The sequence below is a fragment of the Agelaius phoeniceus genome, chromosome 9 (genome assembly GCF_051311805.1).
Source record: "Agelaius phoeniceus isolate bAgePho1 chromosome 9, bAgePho1.hap1, whole genome shotgun sequence".
NCBI classification, from domain to species: Eukaryota; Metazoa; Chordata; class Aves; order Passeriformes; family Icteridae; genus Agelaius; species Agelaius phoeniceus.
This window is the reverse complement of record NC_135273.1, coordinates 11,927,085-11,949,402: the sequence shown is the minus strand read 5'-3', so window position 1 is coordinate 11,949,402 and position 22,318 is coordinate 11,927,085. Positions and strand designations below refer to the sequence as shown.

The window sequence follows — 22,318 nt, the reverse complement described above, 5'->3', positions numbered from 1 at the left end:
AGTTTTAAAGCATTAAATGATCACCTGCTGATAACCTTTGCTTAGAGAAATCATGCAAGGACCAATGAAGCTCATTCTACTCTATTCACTTTCTTACATCCTGCAAAAACAGTCCCTGGCTGTGCCACTAATATGCCCCAGTAAATCCCCAAGTACCGTGGGAGCCTTGTGAGAGTTTCAGCTCCAGTAAAATACAGCAGATTAGGGCTGCTCTGAGCTTCACAAGGAAAACTGGAAAACCCTTTGCTGCACTCAGGTCTAGTCAAGTGCTCGTTGTTTGTGTTGCTGTGGTTCTGTACTCTGCATCAGACCCATTTGGGACTGGAACCCTAGAAACACAACCATCGCCAACTGCTCTTAAAAAAGTGCAGAGACTTGAAGCCAAATAATTGATTTTTTTCTTGTCATGCCTCAAAAGTACTCTGAAAGTGAGGCAGATGCCTGGGTACCTTACTGAGAGAAATGTGAAGCTGAAGTGTGATTTGAGCCTTATCATAGGGCAATTTTGAGGCTGCTTCTGCAACCACCTTTGTCTCTTCTCCAAGCTCCATTTGTTTGTCTCAGCTCTTGGCACCAAGAGTTGAAATATTTCCAAAAAACAGCTTCCTTTTTAATGTAATTGGTTTTAATAAATTATACAGACTATCTTTAAAAAGCAAAGCAGAAATGCTGCATGACCTTGAAAAGCATCATTAGGCAGTGAAACAGTTTTGAGTAACACTTGCAGCAGCTGCCTTAATGATGCTCAGCAGTGTATTTGGATTTACGAGTGTTTCTTATCTCAGTTGGCTCTGATGGAAAGATCAGCTTTTGAAAACACAGCCTTGTAACATACTTTCATCTTGTAATTATTCACGTCACTATTTACACGGAATAAGCTAATTAGAAAGAATTAGGACAGCATATGTCACTGTACAAATGTTGAGTTGCCTAATCTGAATTAGTTTTACATAAGGATTATCTTGTTTTAAGAATGAAAAATGCCATCTACTGGTTGAGCATGAGACTCAGAAGCTAAAAGAGCTGGATGAAGAGCACAGTCAAGAACTGAAGGAATGGAGAGAGAAATTGAGACCAAGAAAAAAGGTAAATGGGAGCAGTTCATGTGTCAGGCAATTATCAAGGGTTTGATCTAGAAAATACAGACAGTACAAAAGTATTGCAGAGGAGGAGAGTCAAGCTGCTGTACAAAGCTGTTGCAGTTCACTCTATAATAAGAGATGTTTAAAAATTACATAAGCTGAGCAAAGGGTAGGTGCACCAAAACAGGCTGAGTGTTACCAGCCTCTTTGCAGGGCTCCCACCTGCAGCACATGTGTGCAGGTTTGCATGGGAAACTTAGCTGGAGGTAAATCTGAGGCTGGGAATTTATTTCAGAAGCCAGTAGGTTACTACAAAAATTGAGTGATATATAGCAGACATATAGCTGGTGGTGGAGGTTGGTCTTGTGGGATTATTTTATTTTAAAAGGGAATGTAGTAGACTTTCACACAGTTCAGAGAGAGATTGATCAGACAAAATGTCTCCACAATAATGGGTTTCTTGTACTTTGCCTTGTTAATCCTGTGACAATCTGATTTTGGTTTTAGATGCTGGAAGAAGAATTTGCCAGAAAACTGCAGGAACAGGAAGTTTTCTTTAAAATGACTGGAGAATCCGAATGCCTTAATCCTTCAACACAAAGCCGGATTTCCAAATTCTACCCAATCCCCAGTCTTCACTCCACTGGGTCGTAACTCTGGGAACTTCTGGAGGTTTTTTGGTGTTTGGAATTCTCCCTCCTTACGGTCTAACCCGACTTACCCGCGGCGTATGAACATCGGGGACCTCGCGTGTCTTGTTTTCAGTGGAGACAATCAGTGTCAGGAGCGCTTTCTTCACTCCCCTGAACAGAAGAAACAAACCAAGTATTGGTGTACAGTGGTATTGTAACGTCCTTCAGATGTTTCAAGACTAAGTGGGCTTTTTATCCCAGTCTCTAAAAGTACATTACCTATGGTTTTGACTTTAAGCCTGAAATATTAATTATGCTCTTTCTCATCATAAAAAAAACGGTTTCTCATCTGAACATTTAAATGGTGTAATATTAGTTCTGCTACTGTGCTTTTAAGCATCAGATTTCTCCATGAGAGAATTCCACAATTGAAACTGCCATGAGAGGCTGAAAATTTTTCTAATGTGAGCAGTGTCTTCATGGCAAGGACTGAAACTAATTACTAAGAACATGCCAGCAATCAGAAACACAAACCCTTATGTTTAAACACAATTGGCAAAAGCCTTTGCAACTTCTTTCAAAAGAAACCTCTGGCATAAATTAAACTGAGCTGATCTCCATGACATGTTTTGTCCATTAGTTCCATAATGAAATGGGGTGCTAGTTTAATTAATACAGTGCCTGAAACACTTAGATATGCTGATCCTGGCAACAGGATACTGTTTTGTCATTTAAAAACACAAAACTCCTTAGCGTTGCTGTTACTGTACAAAACAAGATTTCTTGCTGCTACTGCCATTTTTGTTGTAAATCCTCACCCTAAAATATTTTGCACTAAAATATGTAAAGGTGAAAGAAATGCTAACTTTAAAATGCACAGTTTATTATTTTCTTTAGCTATTACATACAGGTGGTTAGTTCTACAAATTGAAAAACTGTAGAATGTATTTTTTAGAAAGCGGTGTGCAAAATGCACGTGGTTTCTCTAACTGTACCTGGAATGGGTAGAGCCATTGTTCTGTTCTTACCAAAGTCTGTTCATTTGAACTCCATCACAGAAGTGGAGCTGGATGGTCATATTTATAAATAACCATGGCTAAAGTCTGATTTCACTAGAAGTGTTAGTTTCATTTTTTTTTTATCTTAGTCATTTTATTTTAAGGAAAGATTTAAGTTAAATATACAGACAAACTCCTCTATGAAGCTGGGTGTTTTGCTTTTGTGTTGCCACCTACTAACATAGGCAGGTTTTATTTTTTGAGTTCCTGGATGTTAATAACCATAAGTTATTTGCCTGACTGATCTGTAGTGGGAAATCTGAACTGTGTCTCCTATAGCGGGGTAGGGAAATACAGCTGTATTAGGTCACTTTTGCTGCACTCCTTTTGGTGGATGGAGGTTGAGTCATATCAAGACAGTGTTAGAAGCTGTACTTGGGTATGTTGGAGCTCCATTTGTAAAATAGTATTTGCTTTCTGTCCTTTGAGGCCCGATGTTCTCTGATATCTTTGGGCATCAACTGCACCCGTTTTGTTTGCTTGCTTTGACCATGCAACTGGTGCCCATTCCATGGCGTTCATTTCATGGGAACAGTGTTGCTGCATGGCAATGAACTCAGAAATTAACATAGGACTTTAATCAGCTCTGGTTGAAACCTTCAATGCTGAAATCCTTGGATGTTGAAGCAGTATCTTCTCAATGAAGACAATTTACAGCACAGTAAAAAGAAAATTGGAAAATGCATGTTTTAATTTAAATTTTGTAACTTTTTGATAGCATAATTACTTTAATAGCTAGCCTTAATTTCTGGCATTTTATTATTTTAAATGTGTATTGTGTACTGTTGTAAATTCACGCACCGTATCTCTAGAATGTTGTTGCTAAATGCAAAGTTTTTTGAATTGTTTGTTTAGTAGGGAGAAACAAGTCTTTGAAGACCTTTTGCTTTTTAAGCTCCACCTTCATAAATTGACTAAGATAACATTAAATAATCTTCATCTCTATTTAACAGGATTTGTTTGCAATTTCATATGAAGTAGGCTCAGTGCTTTACCGGGGGTGTAGGCAGGGCAGGCAGATTTCCTCTTCTGGATTATGTCTACGTTCATCCCCACTAAATCCTCACAGGGAAATGTTAATAATCTTCTCCTTACGTTTTTGGTAGTTTCAGTGATACATTGCTAATATGTATTGGCATTCTGTTTACCTCTGTCTGAATCTCTTACATCTTTTATTTGAAGATCCTTTTCACACAGGCCCTGCAATCTGATCTCATTGTAAATTGCACAAATAACTGTAACTGAGCTCTGGGATGAAGGGAGGGATCGGATGTGGCGATGGAAGCCTTGCTCAGGTCTCCAGGTGGGAAGCCCTGTGAAGCACTTGCAGCCTTGTGAACTGGGCTGAGAATTGATACCAAGCACAAAAATATGTTTACTGAGTGATAACAAGAACTAGCATGGGTACTTACACATCTAGACTGACAAAATTGGGTTTACGTGTTGCAGAATGTGAGAGGTGTTACAATATTGTATCAGTGTCAGAAAATTCAATTCAAATTTAATTTAGTCTCACATAGGCCTAAAAGACATCTCCTGAGACGTGAAATCCAATCTTGGTACTATCTCACATCACCTCCCTAATGAATGTTAGCAGCTCTATCTCCAGGGTGGTAAAGTATATTTTCTGCAGCCAAAACAATGTACTTATTTCCAAATTCTTACTGTTTGGCAGATCTCATTGTCCCCACATGTTCCTCCAAAGCTGATCACAAATCACTATTTGCTCACCATTGTGTTTTACTATATTGTAAATTATGTCCACAGGAAAACGAGAAAAGGCAATAAATCCCTGGATTGCAGTGCTGTGTGTGGGTTGTCCTCTTGTGTTTACAACTGATCCTCCATGGAAAACCTGCCTGCAGGGCCTCAGCCTCCCACCATGTGTTTCCCAAGCTCTGAAAGTGCATTTTGCACTGCTTAAGGCATCCAGGGAGATCCGGGGCTAAAGGTCTTCAGGTGCACCTGCTACCTGTTTTTAGGAGATTCTGGCTGAGGAGGGGTTACCAACCCAGCAGCAAATGGGCTGTGACAGCTCTTGATCTTCTGAAGTTCCAGGGGAACTTGCCTGCTTATTTTATGAAGAAGAAATACTCCAGCATTTGATCCTCTCTGATCCCCATAAAGCACATTTTCCTTCTGCAAGCACTCTGCTGTCGCTGGTCTGTACATGAGAACTATATACAGCATGTAAGGATACGATACTGAAGTTGTTATTCATATGATTGATTATGTAGGTCCTGATTTATAAACACCTTCTGAAGGAAAATCTTTATTTGAATTGGCATCTGAATTCAAATTCTCGCTGGCAGGACTGCACTGTCCTGACCATCAGCATTCACCCAGAGTGATTTTTCACATCACATTAAAAACTGGTGTTCAGTCTGAGCTACATCCTTTTTTCCAGGTAATCTTTTGAGCTAATATTCTTTTAAAATGCGTTCACAGGTACTCAATATCTGATCTATCATACAGTTAAAGAAATTATTCTTCTCTCCCAAAGGACTTTATGATATCTCTATTCTACTGAATTATTATCCTTAAAAATTGGAAACATAGCACCTTAACTAAAAGCTAAGCAAAGCAGCAATGAAATCGCTTTTGTCACACCGTGTCTTTGTGACAGCAGTATCACATAGGACGTTTAAGCTGATTCTCCAATTGAAATAGTATCTGCCTTGCAAGTATTTCAAGCTTGCTTTGGTATAGGAAAGATTCAAATAGGTAATTTAAATTCAGGCACTTTAGTCCACTTTTAGGTAGCCTGATTTTCAGAGCTGTTGTGCAGCTGTAGCTCCCAGGACCTCAGAAACACATCATTGCTGAAAACTGAAATGTACAAATAAGCTTGGTGCTAGTTGCTTCCACTGATCTACTGCTTGGTTCATCTGCTGTGGGGAAGAGGGGCAAGTTTGAGGACAGTGACTCTCATTGTTGGAGGAAAGGACAGGGGGGGAGTGTTTAGGGCCATCACTGTGTCGATAAGTTCGATGTTTGTTAGCATTTACACTGATCATCATTTTACATCAAAATCTGTACTTCTGGATCTCTGAAACTTCCTTGTGTTGATGTGTCCATGCAAATTTCACATTCCCAGGCTACTTCTGACATCTTCACAGCAGTTGAAGTAAGATTTAAGAGAATTAACCTTGTTCACAGGCAAGCCAAGGCCAGGATCCCCCATCATTTCTCATCTTGCAAAAGATGAGAACAGATAAAGGGAAGGAGAAGACAAAGGAAATTACAGTGGTTCTTTTACAGAACTTTTACTTGTTCTACATCTCTTTTCTCCAGCTCAGTCTTCATGCTTTGTTTTTTGTAGCTCCTTTGCACGCTGTCTGGGCAGTCAGTGGTGCCAGAGGAAAACCCCTTAAGCAAAAAGCAAGCTCATACTCAACCCATGAGAAAGGGCTCATGTGCTTTTCCTGTACTGAAAGCAGAAGGGAGTGGCTGAGTCTAGGGTTTCCCTGATTTAACAATGCCTTCCACACTTAGAATTAGGCGGTAAAGCTTCTTTGGTAATGAGAATCAGTCCTAAAATGGTGGAAAGAACAGAAACTAGGAAGGGACATGGAGTGTTGTACTGTCACCCCATTTTCTGTCAGGAAGCCAAGCAGAGCAGGAGCATCCTGTGACAAAACACGCGCCTCAGGCACCGCCAGCCTCCCTCGTGTTCTCCCAGCAGTTTGTTGAATGTTTTGTGTTAACTGCAAACCAAGCTATTTTTGCCTTACAGAAAGCAACCAAAAATCATGAGATAGATGAATAATTGGATAAGGGTCTCTGTACAGCTTGTGGAAGTGAACTTGCAGTAGCAGCCATACAACAGTTTTGGGAGTTTTTTTTTGTCTTGTTTTTCAAAGTAATTTGATTTCATGGCTTTCTGTAGAATATTGTAATAATTCTGCTGTAAATACAATAAAATCACAGTTTGCTGAAATTGCCTCAATTTTTTTGTTGGAAAACTTGCATGAAATACAAGTGATTTGTACAAGCATTTGAGTGAAGGGGATGATTTACAATGTTTAAAATAACTAAGTATAAAAGTATTTACTATTGTGCCATTGTATTTACCATTGTACTTCAGACCCATCTCAGGTGCCTCACCCTGCCCCACAACCACCTTCATGCACAGAACAGCCGTCCTCAATAGTTCAGGGATGGGGTTAAAAACACACTTTAATTGGGCTGTTTACATTAAAGATTATTTTTTACCAGAGTTAAAAAAAAAAAGTACAAAAATATTTTTAAAAGATGAACAAATTACTTTTAAAAGTGCTTTGGTTTGGCCCTGTGTGTGTCCTGTCTCACTGTGCTGCTATAAATGGGCTCCACTTAGGGTTGGCAAAGCTTGTGGAGAGGGAATCCCAGGGCAGTACAAGGCCAGGGTTTTTCACAGGGCCTTGTGGGCTGCATCTGATCCCTGACAAACCATGCATTTGGTGGGGATGGGATTGTGTTGCTATTACATCACACTGCAACAGGATTGTTTTCTTTTTTCTGCATAGTTGGCTACTCGTTAAAAAACCCAGGTTTTTACATATCTGGGAGTAGTACAAGAAGCCTGGATTAGGTGAGACAGGAAGCCCTTGTCAGCCCAAGGCCATCAGCTTAGGGAGCTCAGAGGCACAAAGCCAAACATCAGTAACAAGGAGCAAACACCCACACTAGGGCCATGCTGGAGAGAGACGTTCAGATCTGAACTATCAACTCTAAGGGGTCAGCTGAGCAGTGAGGATGGTTTAGCATTAAGGCAGTGAAGACTCAGGCTAATTTTCTACAGGCTGCTGGGAATGCTGCCCTGTGCATAACTGAGCTACCTCTTTCCTTAAACACCAACAGCTCTTCTTTTTCTTCTGCCAACATACAGTTGTTCACCTGGGGACCAGAAAAATCACAAGGAGGGTTAGTGGAAAAGACCATGTAAAAAGACAAAAGATCCAAACCAGAAAACTGAGGCTTTGTTTCCCAGCTATTCCCAGGGATGGGCTGGTGCCACTTGTGACAGTCAACCCTGCTCTCCTGGGAATGGCAGGTGTTCCTACCTTTCTCTCCCTTCTCTCCTTTTGGTCCCCTGTGCCCATGTCGTCCTGGTGGGCCCATCGGCCCAGGGTCACCTGAAGGAATGAGAAGACCAAGTTTGCCCTTGAGCACAAGTGACCCACAGACAGGGACAGGCCAGGGGAAGGGACACCAAATCAGGACAATGTTTTGGCTGAGATCCTGAAGGTGCTCACTGTGAGAGAGTGTGACCTCGAGCAGTGCTGTGACCTCTGTGGTCACAGTGCTGCTTCCTGGCCATGAGAAGGCTGAAGAGGGAAACGATGGCAAGCCTTACCTTTGGGTCCACGATAACCTCGCTCTCCCTTTTCACCAGGTGGCCCCTGGATGGCACCATGTGCTGGAGAGGGAAATGAAGGAGAGATTGAATGAATGGGAGAAACCACTGCCCACCCAGAGAAGCTGTGAGTCACACTAGAAGGACATTTCTCTTGGTTAGATGGGATTAGACTGACAGCAAGGTTTCTAAACAGGGTTTTGGTCCCAACAAAGTCCCAAGGACAGGCTGTGGTGTCATTTTACCAGCACTGCTGTGTCACTCTCTCTGGGTGTCCTGGCTGTCACTAGGGCTGGAGCTGGCCCATGCTCAGTGTAGGGAATCTGAGAGCAGAGTGAGCAGCTGGCTCATGTTTCTGTACGTGTGCCAGCCCAGCCATGTTAAAATGGGCCACAGAGCTTGTAAGCACAGAGGCCTTCAGGGTTTGGGATGAGTTTCCTACCAAGAGTGGGAAAAACTGATGTCCTTCCTAATGATAAGACTGCACCTCCCCAGCAAGCAAGGAAGGAGATGGAAAGACCATCCACCTTCAACTCTGCACCTTGACTTTTGCAGTGTGCAAAGGTGAGAAGATCAGTAGGTCTGTGAGAGGTTGGGGAGATCTAATATACATGAGCCAGAAATGCCAAACCAAAATGTCACTCACTTCTGAAGAAGTCCATGAGGTCTGCGGTGACATTGCCATAGGCTGCAAAGACCTTGCTGATGCCAGGGGGACCAGGAGGGCCTGGGGGACCTGCAGGTCCCTGTGCTGTGTAAGACATCAGGTCCTGGAGAATACCTCGGCCTGTGAAATTAAAGATGTCATTTGAAAGGAGCTCTGGGAGAACTGTGGCTGCATGCTGAGGCAGAAGGTGTAAGGGAGAGGTGTAGGCAGCAGGAAGGAGAGGGAAGGGAACACCATGACCAGGCACAGTGGGTGTGGAGGTGTAGACGGGGATAGGGAGGGTCAGGATGAGCAGGCATTGCACTCACTCTGCAGGCTCTCTGACACACGGAGCGCCAGCTCGTTGTAATCCAGGGAACCAGTGAAGGAGTTGCTGTAGGATCTGCTCGACCCTGCTGATGATCTGTGCGATTCCTCCTCTGTCAGCAGCCCATCAAAAGACCCAGCAGTGCCCATGGCGGCATCGTAAGCGCCATCGCTGCCCACTGAGGCGTGGTAAGAGGATCTGCTGCTCATGGAGCTGCCATATGAGCTGCCTGTGCCCACTGAGTCCCCGTGGGAGCCCTCAGCACCAAGGGATCCTCCATGCAAGTGCTCAGAAGCTCGTAACCCTTGGTATGATGAAGACATAGACCCAGACACAAAGCCACTGTCTCCTTTGGGTCCTGGTGGTCCTGGGGGCCCAGGGGGTCCTGAGATGTAGCTTCGAACTTCATCACCTACAAAATACAAGGGGGGACGCTGGGCTTGACAGAGATACCACCTGAAGACTGGAGTGTGAAGTTCTGTCTCACCAACCATCAGTGACCCTCATCCAGTGCCATTTCTCAGGCAGCAGTCACATGTCAACCTTGAACTTCACAGATGGCAAGACTGCCTCTTTCCTATCTCTCCCACAGTTTTGTGTACCCATTCTTAGGAACATGCCCAATGATTTTGCAGAAGGCTGCACTCCTCAGACCAATTTCAGCACCTCTGCCAGAAGAGCCATTCTGTGACCAGTCTGCCAAAACTGAGGTGTTTTTGAAAGCCTGTCCTGGATGGCTTGCCAGCATGAGCTCAGACCATTGGTGCTTCACAGCTAGCTCAGTGCTGCCTTCCATTACTGATGGCTCTTTGGCAGATGTTTGCCAAAGAAAATGCTTTTCCCATGGTAAAACTCTGCTGGTGACCTTCCTAGGGACCCATGTTCAGCACAGGCCAACTGCAACTACCCAGTGCTTGTCCCTGTGGTCTCACAACACAGGCTTTAGCTGGCAGTTGGACTGAGAGGAGAGAAGCCTACAGGGTGCAGCACGCTTCTGTAGGCCTGGCTGTAGAGGGAAGGCTCCTACAGGAATGTCTCAGCTGTGGCAGAGCCAGTCACCTACACCAGGTGAAGCATGTCTTGGGATGTGTGCAGGAAAGATGGATGGTGTTCCCTTACTCTTCAGGTACTGGATCAGCTCACTCCTGAACTCATCGCTGTTGGTGATGTCAGCATAGGACAGGAGGCCAGTTCCAGAGAAACCTGGTGGTCCTGGAGGGCCAGGAGGGCCAGGTGGGCCCCGGATTCCAGAAAGGGAAGAGTATCCAACATCTTGAGAGAGAGAAAGAATTATTTTTCATCAGTGAGAGGATAAGGAAATTTCACATATCTGTCATGATCTTGAAAGTTTAAAAGCTCCAACCCCAATTTCCATCCCTTTACAGACAACACTGACAAATTTTTTTCTTAATACAGTGACTTTGTTTCCAGGGGCAGTCACATCCCTGCTAAATCTAAGCTAAATCTCAGCCTCAAGTCCCCCCTGCATCTAAAAACAGAATCACCCTGCCAGCTGTGAGAAACATAAGTGCTTTACTTTGAAGGTAAGCAGAGATGTCCTCCAGAGAGGTGCCTGGTGATCCAGGGATCCCTGGAGGTCCTGGGGGGCCTGCAGGACCAGGGGGCCCAACAATACCACTGAATTCAGAGTCTGTAAGACACAAGGGAAGAAAAGAAGTCACCCAAACAACCCCAATCCTAATGAATGTTTCTTGACAATACAAGTTATACCAGATACAGCCAAGTGGAAGGGGTTTTTTCTCTCTAGTACTTCCTGGTGTAGCTTTCTTGGTGTACCTCACTTCCTGCATGTATATGTCATTGGACAGTCAGGTGATTCCAAAGAGAGTAAAGTCCCTATTTTTAAAATATACTTTTAAAGAGGCATAAGAAATTATGCCTTTATGTTGCAGAGTTTGGACACAACAAAGGGCTCCTTCATGCCCTCCAAGACAGCCCCATTGCTGCTGCTCCTCACAGGAGCATGGTGATCCAGCTGCAGACCCCTGTGGGGTGTGCAGGTGCCAGCAGAGGCCTGCAGTGCTGCTAAGGACAAAGGACCATCAGAGGGTTATTTGTGATGATAGGCCAAAAGGGAAATTCTGTGACTAAGGCTGTGAAAAAGGTCCTGGGGTCACATGGAGCCCCATGGCAGGGGAGTGAAGAAGTTGGCTTACTTCGCAGGTACGCTGTCAGGTCACTGTACGATATGCCAGGTGACCCTGGAGGCCCAGGTGGTCCAGGCAGTCCAATGCTCATCCCAGAACCTGCAAAATCCAACAGATCCACATTATCAGAACAGGCTGTTACAGTGTGAGCAGACAGGCTGCAGGGCTTGTTCACAGGCAATGCAGGAGGGGCTCCTGCAGAGTGCAGTGTCCCCATCAGCAGGCTGTGCCAGGAGCCAGAGCTCAAACCTTGTTCTGGACTTGTGACTTTGCCCTGACAATCCCAAGGACACCTACAGACAGGCAGGCAAGGGCTTCTGTTCCTGGCAAAAGCTCTGCACCTCACGAACCCATTACATGATGGGGACACCCCTGGACAGACCAACTCTTTCACAGAGAAATATATCCTGACCACAGAGATAAAGGTTAGAAAGGCACTTAAAGGTGTTGATGGGACTTATAAGATGGCTAAGATGAAATTTTGTTCCTAAGCTCAATTTTTAACAAAGAAAGGATTCATTAGTCTGTCAGTGGTATCTTAGCTACAGGGTATCTTTGTTCTCTTCCAAGTCTCTTACAGTCCCTGTGAGGAGGTCTCTGTACACAGGGATTCACACAATTAGCACTGGAATAATTTCTACTGACTTGACAGCATGAGCTTTGTGCTGGGCTCCCAAAGGAACAGAGGGAAACACACACTAATAAAACCATTACTTGACAAGTAGCTGATAAACCTCCTGGTCAGCTCATCATAATCCAGTGACAGAGACATTCCATCTCCCCCTGGCCCAGGAGGTCCCGGTGGGCCCCGAGGTCCAATGAGATACTGACGAATTTCTTCTCCTAGAAATGAAAAAAGCATCTTTTCAGGCTCTCCAGCTGCTGCACAGACACCAAGTGTGAGGAGTTCCCACCTGTGAGCTGAGCCCCCTCCACCAAGGAAACCATCAAAACCTATAGATGCAAAGCTCCTTTCCTCTCTCTTTTCTGAGTGAATTGTCCTGTATGTGGTCCCAGAAACATTTGTGACAAGGCTGAGAACCTCCTATAATAAGGGTATGTGGTGGATGAGAATTTGGATGGCTTAAGAGACCTCCCTGTGGTCTGTTCTTTTCAGGACACCCTGGCCAACTTCTTGGGTAAAGGGAATGAAAAGCAGCTCAGCTGGGAAAGACCATGCTGAGCTTTGTGACACTTTGGAGCCATTTGGAGCACAGTGCTGGCCAGCAAAATCATTACCTTCAGGGACAGCCAAATGACAACCTGGAGATTTACCTGTCAGCCCACAGTAACAGTGTGTATAGAAAAGAATACAGAGTTGGGGATCCCCTTCACCTTAAGAACAACAACATAGCAAGGCTGTGGGGGGAACACTGAGAGTGGGGAGCTGGAAAGTACAACACACTGAAGCAGCTGCAGGTGACTCCAGTTGCAGAGTGGAGACTGGAAGGGAAAAGGAGATCTCCGGGATCCTTTACCCTCAATCCCATGTTTCCCTTGAGGGTCACTTACTTTGCAGCAAGTCCAGAAGTTCTTGGTACAAAATGGATGTAGTGGATACTGAGCTAGAATATGACTCATAGCGACCTGAAGAGCCTGTGGGAATGAAAAGGTTTTACATTAGCCAGTATGAGACAGAAAGTGAGGGGGAGGTCAGGAAGGAGCAAAGGACAGATAAATTAATTAACTGGTAGAATGGCCTTCTCATGCCCCCAACTATGAAACAGTTGCTATCTCACACATTCTGGTCATCTCCTGGTCATCACACATAGCTGTGTGGTCTGTGAATTTCTGGTTGAGATTTCAGGCTACTTCCAAAAGCTCTGGGGACTTCATCTACTTTAGGAGGTCCCCAAGCACACAAGACAACCCCCAAATACTTGAGAACACATATTCTAAATAAAGCCATCTCTGTTTGGGGTCTTTGGGGTGTCAAAGAGTCTAACAGCAAATGTTTAATATAAGACTTTTCAAGCAGCAGCAACTGCTAGTTAATCTAACCATGAAAAAATGACAAGGCTCAGAGGACACCTCAGCTGTGTAGAGTCCTGGGCCTAGACTGCTGAAGATGAATAACCTGGTTGGGGTGCTATTTAAAGATTTGTTTCTCCTCTGGTTCTCACCTCCTAGGTGCTGCACAAGCTCAGCTGAGGGCATGACTCAGTACAGAATTTACCAACATGGCGCTTACTTGTCATATAGCTCATGACACGGGTAGCCAGCTCTGCATAATCCAAGGTCATCCCATCTGCAGTGGTGATGAGTCCAGGTGGGCCTGGAGGGCCTGGTGGGCCTTGGGCACCAGTGAAATAATGTCTGACATTGTCACCTATGTAGAAAGCCCAAGATATGACCACATCACTGAGATGGAAGACTGACCATATGCACAATTACCAGACCCTCTTCCTCTGACAAAGAATAGGACAACAGGAGGACAGTTCTACAGAGGCCACAGTGGACAACAGCAGTTCACAGTATTCAGCAGAAATAGGCCCAGAGTAGCAGGGCTGTTGTTTCTAATAGAAGAAAGACAAGGCTCTAGGGAACAAAAGAGAAATAGGCATGAAACTGCTGACCCACAGCAAAAATCTCATTATACTCACTCTTCAGGTAGTCAGTGACATACTGCTGAATCTCTTGAGATGAACCTCCACTTGGGCCAGGAGGACCAGGTGGCCCAGGAGGTCCTGGGGGTCCCTGAATTTGTCTGGATCCACCTACAGAAAGCATTGTAAGGAGAAGGAGTGTTTTTGGCACAGTTGCATTAGACCAAGTGATAGTGAAATGTACTTGCAATAAGCCCTTCCCCCAGGTCTGGAAAGACCTTTGGAAATTGAATATGGAGGGGCTCCCCCTGCATCTTTAAACACAGTCTGAGCATGGTGTATTTGGCAGTATAACGTCCTCAATTAATTCAGCATTTTTATAATTCAGCCTGTGCAGGGCTGAGTCCAGAGACATAGCTGGTTTTGTGCAGGCAGACTTGGTGGGTTTGTGCACTAGAGTGCAGTGCTGTGCAGAATACAGATGGAGATCATAGAGCTCAAGCTCATTAGTCTAACATCACTGCCCTCATGCTCCCAATCCCAGTCAGCCTGGGAAGCACCAGTTCAAGGATCTGTCCCCACAGAAGCAAAACTCTGGCTTAAAGGATTCCCAATAAGTTGGAAAAAGACAACTGTCAATTCTTAAATTTTCTGATTTAAGGCAAGCTGTGCAAAAAAGGGGTTTTGAACAGAAATCCCATCAGCATTAGGTTGGCACCCACACTGGCAAAAGTCAAAGGAGCTTTTTCAAAGCCTCCACAGATATTAGCATTCCTTCTTAATATCAGAGCAATGATGGTCTGGCCTCTTACCTCGAGATGCTCCTGGGATGCCAGGTGCACCTGGGACACCTGCATCACCTGGAAAAGAGTGAGGGAGACAGACACTTGTAATGGGTGTGACTGCATGTTGCATACTTGGTCAGTGAAACAGCTGAGCTTCATGTTGTTAGAGAACCAACTACCCAGCCCTTGCAATGAGTGTCTTGAAATGCCAGCTTGTTGGGAAAGAGCATAAGGATGATGCTATGGCAGCTTTCCTGAGCCTTCTGTGACCTGGTCAAGTGCCTTGTGCTCACAGCAAATCTATTGCTCTGGTCCTGCTTTGCCTGAAAAGGCAGGGTGGAGCACAGCTCTAGCTCCCAAAGGACTGGGTTGTTCCATCCTTTAGTCTCAACCATGCTTGGATGTGTGAGGCCACCCCAAAAAAAAAAAGAAAGAAGACTTTTAACTTCACCTTTTGGTCCAGGTGGGCCAGGTGGGCCTGGGGGTCCCTGTATGGTGACTCTTTCACCTGCCAGTTGCAGAAAGAGAGTCAGATTGACAGGAATAAAGTATGTAGCCAAAAGCCTGGCTCCAGTAAAATTAAGTTAGAAAGAATAGAGCAGGATTTTGGCCTGATTTCAGCCCAGGGACAATGAATTCAAAGGAGGAAAGGGGGCACAGACTAACCGTGGGAGGAGAATGCTGAAAGGCCAGGATCACCCGGTTCTCCTGCATGAGACACAGACATGAAGGAGCACTCGCACACCCAGGCAAGCTACCCTGAAACCCACTGGTATCTCCTTACCTGTGAATCCCCGTGGGCCTCGTTCACCTGTGAACAGGGAAGCACAGGAACAGGGTTAGGATTTGCTTTATTTATATATTTATCATCAGCAGCATCCCAGCCCACACTGCAGCATATCATCTTGGCCTTCAATTTGTAGGGGAGAAATGGGTAAAGGGAGCACATTTTCCTGCCAGCTGATAGTTGAGCTACACTTCACAGGCCACCCCCTTGCACTGAGTTAGTCCACAGTGCATTTTGCAAAAAGGCTGTCTCCTTCAATGGCAAATCTGAAGTTCTGAATGTTCTTGAGTATAATGGGTTTGCAAAATTTGGATCTGAATACAGTGAGACTGCCTTGACACCAGTCCTGGAGGATAATAAATTTCTTTGACAATGACTGACTTGTTTTACAGCAGACAGGAGCCCTACTTAGTGACAACTGTACTAGCTTTCCCACAGACAGGGAAAGACAGGAATTTCTGCTCCTAAGCCCTTTCTTCTTTTCAGTCTAAGGTGCTAAGATCCCTCTAGCACTTTGGTAAGGCAGCACAATATACCCACCTTGGTCTCCCTTCGGGCCTGGTGGTCCTGGTGGACCTGGTGGGCCTGTGAAGAATGCTTCTGCAATTCAAACAAAGATTTCTTCATGACATCCAACAGAACATGAAACAAAGTTTCCCTGGCTCCACTAGGTCCTAGCCATTTATGTGCCCTCTGGAACCCCAACAGAACATTCCCAGGACCAGATGACAGAATGAGTGGCAAGAACTACCTGAGGTGGACATGGATGACCCTGGTCTCCCTGGTGGGCCTGGAGGTCCTGGCAATCCTTCTCCTAGGAAAAAGGAACACAGAAAGGCATCAGGAAGGATCAGCCTCAGCAGTGTAAGTAAATGAATGTAAGAGCTGCTACATCTCCAGCCACGGCCTTAGCTTGAGTATTTCCCAGTGTAGGCCCTTATCACTGTTTCCTTCACATCCTTCCTACATCTATCCCTGTAGTTACTTTTCCCTATCATTTGCCACCACAGCAGAAAAGGGCAGATAAACTCCTTTCTTTGTGGTACTAGGTGCCTGTCCCATCACACACCTAACCTGCTCCCTTCTCCTACTGAGCAGAGAACAAGGAATGGGGTTCTGTTCCTGTCATATGTCCTCCCACACCTTCCCTGTTCTGGCTGTGTTACAGGACGGGGCATGGGGATATGTTCCTCATGATAAGAACCTCCCCATGTGACCGCGGCTGAAAGTTAAGGCTGGACAAGTAAGAAGTACATATGGAATTGAATGCAGTTACTTCCTTTGGCAACTTGAAAACTTTGAGTGTCTTCCCAAAAGGTATGGCTTTTACTAATTAATACTCTGGCTAGAACCTGCTGCAAAAGCAAATGTTCTTTGTTGGGCAGCATCTTGCTGCAGTGAAATTGTGTTGGTAGAAACCCACTATGTGACATTCTGCTTCCAGCCCTAGGCCTTGGGAAGAAACCTCCCACTTTCCAGTTGGGTTTCAGAGGAACAAGCTCTTACCTGGGGGACCACGAGGTCCAGGGGGTCCTTGCACAGATTCACCTGATGACAAATGAAACAGGGGTATTAGGGAACATTTACACAGCAAACTGCATGGCTCAGAAACATGCCATGTTGTGTCAGCATTCCTTGCTTAGGGGATGAGCTCCATATGTTACCCACCTGGTGGTCCAGGGGGACCTGGTGGTCCTGCTCGCCCTTGTACATCTCCCAGCACTGTGCAAAAGAAAAACGCAAACAAGGGAAATTGTTGCAATGGAGAGACTGCTGCTATGGAAACTGTCAATATATTGCTGTTAGAAGCTCTTACAATCAAAGCTGGACTAAGATGGGACCTGGATGACCTAAGACCAAGATGAAGCAGAGGAGGGAGAGGAGAGATGTGCTTGGTTAGGACATGAAGCAAAATACAGCTCGGAGTAGGATACTGGAAACAGGGAGGAGAGTAATGGTTGTTGAGAGAAAGAGCAAAGGACCAAAGGCTAAACAAGGAGGGAAAGAACTTTAAGGAGAGGAAAGATTCTTTATAAGAGAAGAGAAATTTTGGGAGAACACAACACAGACATCATTTATCAAGCAGCTGCACTGTGTTATCTTGATTGTACTGTGTGATGTACCCTCATCTCCAAGCTGAGGCACAAACTCAAAGTTCAGTGATGCTGTGATCCAGGACACCTGAATGGGGAACTGGACAGTACTGAAGCATGGTCTGAATCTACATGGCCCCATTCAGATGGTGATCAGGCAAGGATCATTTATAATTTTATCTCCTCTTCTACCTTGCTGCAAACTTGCAGAGGTCCCAGATCCTAGGAATAGCAACTCTAAGTGCATTACACATCTCTGTGTAATGCAAAACAGTGTTGCACAGAGCAAGTGCTTTTCTTGGGATGTTGCTAAACCATTCTGTTCAGCTCCACTTATTTTCATTTTAAAATTTTTACAAAATGTTATATTTTTTTAAATCTTAAAATTTATTTGCTCTCGTGTGAATTCATCCTTTAATTTGAAGAGAGATTATTTCTGTTGCTTAGATTAACATGCCTTTTCACACTGGTTCTCATCTTACAGATGGCTCCATGCTCATATTGCACAGGGAACTGCCCTGTGTGAACTCAGTGGCTGGAAGCTCTCAGCTCTGTATCTCCCCTGTTAGTGGCTGCTCATCAGCCACCATTCCTCAGCTTCCCTCCCTGTGATGTGGGCCTGATGCCCTTTGCCTCTTTTTGAAAGGACTTTAGGATGCACAGATGAGGAGTAAAGAAGAGGTAGCTGGCATTGCAGACACACCACCACACATACATACTTGCCCCATGTCACATTGAGAAGAAAGAGTTAGGGGCATCTCCTGGTAGCTGTGAGCAGGCCTTGAAGCTCTGACACATCTCCAGGCAAAGGAGTGGAAAGGCAGGGCCACTTACTTTGAGATGCTAATGATGAGACTTCTGTTCTGATGGTTTCTATCACAGCTTCACCTGGGGATCCTTTCTCACCCCGTGGACCTTTTTCCAGGGGAAAAAAAAAAAGAAACAGAGAAAGGGAGTTATGTAACTGAGACAGGGTGACATTTTGTACCTACTCTGACAAGAGGTTCAGACTGTTCTTATGAGAACTGGGAGCATGAACTCAGTCCCCAGATCTGAGGGACATTGCATTCAAGTGTGGAAATTATGCCCAGTTTGCTCTAACAGGATCAGAGAAAACCAGCTAAGAAAGGTTCTTAGGGGTCAGCTCTCTTCAGGCCCTTTCTAAGAGATGTCTGCCCAACTGGCAGTGCTTTCACAGTGACATTAATCCCAATTTGGCTCTAGTTTGTTCTCCTGCCTTTCAAAATGGCAGGAGGTATCCAGCTGGACTATATCCCCTATCACAAGAAAGGCAACAGCACTTCAGGAGTGCCTTAGAAATACCAGCCTTCAGGGAAAATAGCATTAAAAAAAAAAAAACATTTGCAGCATCCACATTACACGGGCTCTTATCACCCTCTTAACACCCTTCTTCTTCCCCTGGGAAAACAAAAAATTATAAAAATTCTTTACTAGATTAATTAAGCCAAATAGTGCAACAAAACGAACTGAAAGGAAGAAATCTGTGAACAAAAGGGAGAGGGAATGAGCCAAGGGCTTAGAGAATTAGAAACAAAGAAAAACTAATGAATTCCTTTCTCTTAAGAAGCATAATCAAAGCTGAAGGAAAACGGTACCTTGCTGTCCAGGGAGACCAGCTGGTCCAACAGGACCTAGTTTCAAAGGAAAAAACCCAAATTTCATTAGATTTTACTGGCTGTATTTTACAATAGCAGAAAATAATAAATAGGACTTTTATAAGAACTGAGACTATGAAAAAATGTATTTTCTACACAAACAAATGGAATTGCTATGGGGTATGAATTAATCAATGCCCCATATATTACTTGAATTTCCATCCTGTGGCAATTAAAATGCTTGGTGCCTCTTGGACTGGGGAAATAACCAGAATGCCACTGACCACAAAAGAAATGGAATGCAAAAGGCCTAACCCTCCTCTCACATTCCATACTGCAAACTGAGACTGTCTCTGCCAAATCAGCTCCAGGACTAGCTCCAGGCAGAAAGTGCCATGAGAATCAGGGCTCAGGAACTCTGCTGCCTGACACCAGCATGCTGGAGGGCAGTGTATGACTGGACAGAGGAGTCTGAGGCCCAAGCTCATGCACAGCCAGTGTGTGTGTGTGTGAGAAAGATTTACAGATGCTTGAGTGGGAATTCTGCTGCCTTGAGTGAAAAGCTGAGGCTGGAAAACAAGCACTACCTAATTTCAGCAACAGTGCTGGGAAAGGGATGAGACACAAGCCTGCCTTCCTGAGCAGTGAAAGAGCTTGATTCTAGTTCCTGGATTTGATCTATCATACTTTGTACTCATCAGTACTCACCTGGAACACCTGGAGGACCAGTGGGGCCAGGTGGGCCTGGGGGCCCTGGTGGGCCTGGCAGAGTAATAGTTGATGAACCCTCTGAAAAACACATAGATTAGCACACAGACACAAATATTCACACATCTTTACACTTATATTTACACAGTGAATGTGTAAAAATCTATGCTTAAGGAATACCACATCGATGGCACATACATTCTCCCAGCACAGGGAGCCCCAGTACAAGTCTGACATACAGTCAAGATGAATTGAGGTACAAAAAAAACCCAGAGAAAACCCTCCAAAATCAGAAGTGTGACCCCTCACAGCATTACATACCTGCACTTATGACTTTTCCTGGAGCTCCAGGTTCTCCTAGGAAAACAAAGATATAAAAGTTGAGCTTCTTTTTGGGGGAGCAGGTAAAAGCTATAATAAGCTCAATAACATTGTACTATTAAGCATGTAGTTTCTGTTCTTTCTGCCCTTGATCTCTTGTCTGAGAAGTCACAGCACTAGAAGGTCAGGGGGGAAGCAAGAGAGCTGTGCTAATCCAGAGAAGCCCTCTGATCAGCTTTCCAAGCACTACCTCTGCCAGCACGGGCAATAGCTTGATTTATCTGAGGCAGGCACACAGCTTCCACTGCAGTCACCAGGCATCTTATGCTCAGGGCAAAACCGGGCTTCAGAGGTTTGCTCAGAGGAGAGCTGCCATGCCAAGTCCCTCAGCAGATGTCCCCACTGCCCTCCGTGTATGCTCAGGGAAGCTTTGCCTACCGCGCTTCTCAAACCTTCCCTTCCCAAAGCCACTAGATGCCACTGTTGATCCAGAGACTGGTCAGTGGAGCAGCTAATCCTTGCTAAAATGAAATCTTTAGAGAGAAAATGAGCATTAGGGAAGAAACAAAACTCACCTTTAACCCCTGGCCGGCCGGGGTTGCCTGGAAGTCCTGATATGAGGTAGACAAACAATTTAAAATAATTAGTGCAAATATTGTTTGCTGTATGCTTTTCAGGTACCCCAGCTGTTTCACTTGTGAGTTTACAGAAGGAGCTCCCTACTCAAGACCCCAGCTTTCAGCCTTTATAAGCAGGTCTCTGAGGACTTTATAAGCCAATGGAGGAACAGACTGAGCTGGTTCTGTCCTTGGGCTTCCCTGGTCCCACTGCTCCCTGGATGATGACACTGCTTCACAAATTTACCTGTAGCATCTTCTAGGTACTGCTACCTGTCCTAAGGCTCTTGGATGAATTCCCTGCTGAACTGTCCCCCCCAAACCACCTCTGCTTACAGATGTCACATCCTCTGTTTATATCTCTATTGCCACATCCTCTCCCTTCTGTTTCTGCTGCTGACTAGAAGGACTTTTCAGTGATGCATTGGGAACTGAAATGTTATGTTTTGGGGAAAGGCAAAATTTCAACACTCAAAAGCCTTGCATTGCTCAAAACTCACACATCTTGCACAAAGCCTGTCTCAAAAGCCAAAGGAGATGTGGAAGCCTTGGGATATCACTTTGGGAACCCTGAGCACCACAGAGGGAAGATTACAAGGGTTTTTGAACTCAAATTAAAGTGTGTCATTAATACATTCGAATATGAAAAAGCCTACCTGGTGGTCCTTGGGGTCCTGTAAGACCTGTCAGAAAAAGGCAAAAACTCTTAAGATGTCTAAAAAATTTCATATGGGAAAAGGACAGACAGGGAGAAAAAGATTCCATTTATGTGAAATTATAGCACAAAATTCTCAAAGTAGTGGAAACTGGCCTAGCAACTGGTATGTAAATCAGCTCATAGCAGCTGATGTTTGCACTGTGGGCAATTTTGGGATCATAAAGGGTCTAGAATCTCTATGTATTTTCCTTTCATCACCACCTTAAGAATACAGAGATCCTCTGCCAGACTTAAACTCAAATTAAAACTGGAAATTGACAAATACATCTGTGTTCCTGACTGAGCAAAAAGCATTTTTGTTCTCTCTATGCTTTTACCTGGTTCTCCAGCATCTCCAGTGGGTCCTGGAGGGCCTCTGGCACCTGGCATTCCCATAAGACCTGGTTCACCTAGGGATATAATCACCATTAAAGAGACAGAAGTCACTGACATACAATCTACCAATCCATTCAACTTGGCTGTCCTGCAGCACTTTCTACCTATTGTATTCTCACAGCCAAGTGGCCACCTCCAGCATCAGTGTCTGGAGGGGAATATCAATGACAGAAGAGTTCTGTAGAGAGGTAACTCTGTCACAAGTTTACAGCCTGCTCCATTATATGTCTCAGTTCCATGTTTACAGGTTGACTTTACAGTTCTTAGACAGAAGATCCCAGAACATGAATCTGCTGCCATCTTTCTCCCACCCTTTTTACAAATCAACTCCTACCAAATCAGAAAGTCCCTGCACTTCTACTTCAAAGGAAGCCCATACCTTTTTCACCTGGCTGTCCATCACGACCAGCTTGTCCTGTCCAAAGAAAGAGATTGTCAGGGACTTCTGAAACAGTACCACTGTTATCCTGCCTTCCTCCACAGTGGAGCACAGCCCCAGC

The 22,318-nt window shown here is 44.7% G+C and overlaps 2 protein-coding genes across 4 annotated transcripts in view; one reads left to right on the top strand and one right to left on the bottom strand.

Annotated features, from left to right (window-relative positions):
• The window catches only part of SLK (STE20 like kinase), a 49,608-nt gene extending 42,896 nt beyond the window's left edge, over positions 1–6,712 (top strand). For all 3 annotated transcript variants that reach the window (XM_077182915.1, XM_077182914.1, XM_054637232.2), the window contains 2 exons: positions 973–1,086; positions 1,590–6,712. In XM_077182915.1, coding sequence (XP_077039030.1) covers positions 973–1,086; positions 1,590–1,736 — 261 coding nt within the window. In that variant the 3' untranslated portion in view covers positions 1,737–6,712. The remainder of the gene's footprint in view (positions 1–972; positions 1,087–1,589) is intronic.
• Positions 6,713–6,933: 221 nt separating this feature from the next.
• COL17A1 (collagen type XVII alpha 1 chain) overlaps positions 6,934–22,318 on the bottom strand; it is a 35,085-nt gene continuing 19,700 nt past the window's right edge. The window contains exons 29-56 of the mRNA XM_077183564.1: positions 22,198–22,233; positions 21,761–21,832; positions 21,382–21,408; positions 20,684–20,719; positions 20,109–20,144; positions 19,788–19,868; positions 19,080–19,115; positions 18,298–18,378; positions 17,039–17,092; positions 16,877–16,918; positions 16,122–16,184; positions 15,911–15,970; positions 15,368–15,394; positions 15,250–15,291; positions 15,035–15,091; positions 14,611–14,658; positions 13,856–13,969; positions 13,444–13,581; positions 12,765–12,848; positions 11,967–12,095; positions 11,262–11,351; positions 10,622–10,735; positions 10,204–10,356; positions 9,086–9,496; positions 8,757–8,897; positions 8,111–8,173; positions 7,818–7,889; positions 6,934–7,650 (exon numbers count right to left, since the gene is read on the bottom strand). Of these exons, the coding sequence (XP_077039679.1) occupies positions 7,601–7,650; positions 7,818–7,889; positions 8,111–8,173; positions 8,757–8,897; positions 9,086–9,496; positions 10,204–10,356; positions 10,622–10,735; positions 11,262–11,351; positions 11,967–12,095; positions 12,765–12,848; positions 13,444–13,581; positions 13,856–13,969; positions 14,611–14,658; positions 15,035–15,091; positions 15,250–15,291; positions 15,368–15,394; positions 15,911–15,970; positions 16,122–16,184; positions 16,877–16,918; positions 17,039–17,092; positions 18,298–18,378; positions 19,080–19,115; positions 19,788–19,868; positions 20,109–20,144; positions 20,684–20,719; positions 21,382–21,408; positions 21,761–21,832; positions 22,198–22,233 (2,357 nt within the window). The 3' untranslated portion in view covers positions 6,934–7,600. The remainder of the gene's footprint in view (positions 7,651–7,817; positions 7,890–8,110; positions 8,174–8,756; positions 8,898–9,085; positions 9,497–10,203; positions 10,357–10,621; positions 10,736–11,261; positions 11,352–11,966; positions 12,096–12,764; positions 12,849–13,443; positions 13,582–13,855; positions 13,970–14,610; positions 14,659–15,034; positions 15,092–15,249; positions 15,292–15,367; positions 15,395–15,910; positions 15,971–16,121; positions 16,185–16,876; positions 16,919–17,038; positions 17,093–18,297; positions 18,379–19,079; positions 19,116–19,787; positions 19,869–20,108; positions 20,145–20,683; positions 20,720–21,381; positions 21,409–21,760; positions 21,833–22,197; positions 22,234–22,318) is intronic.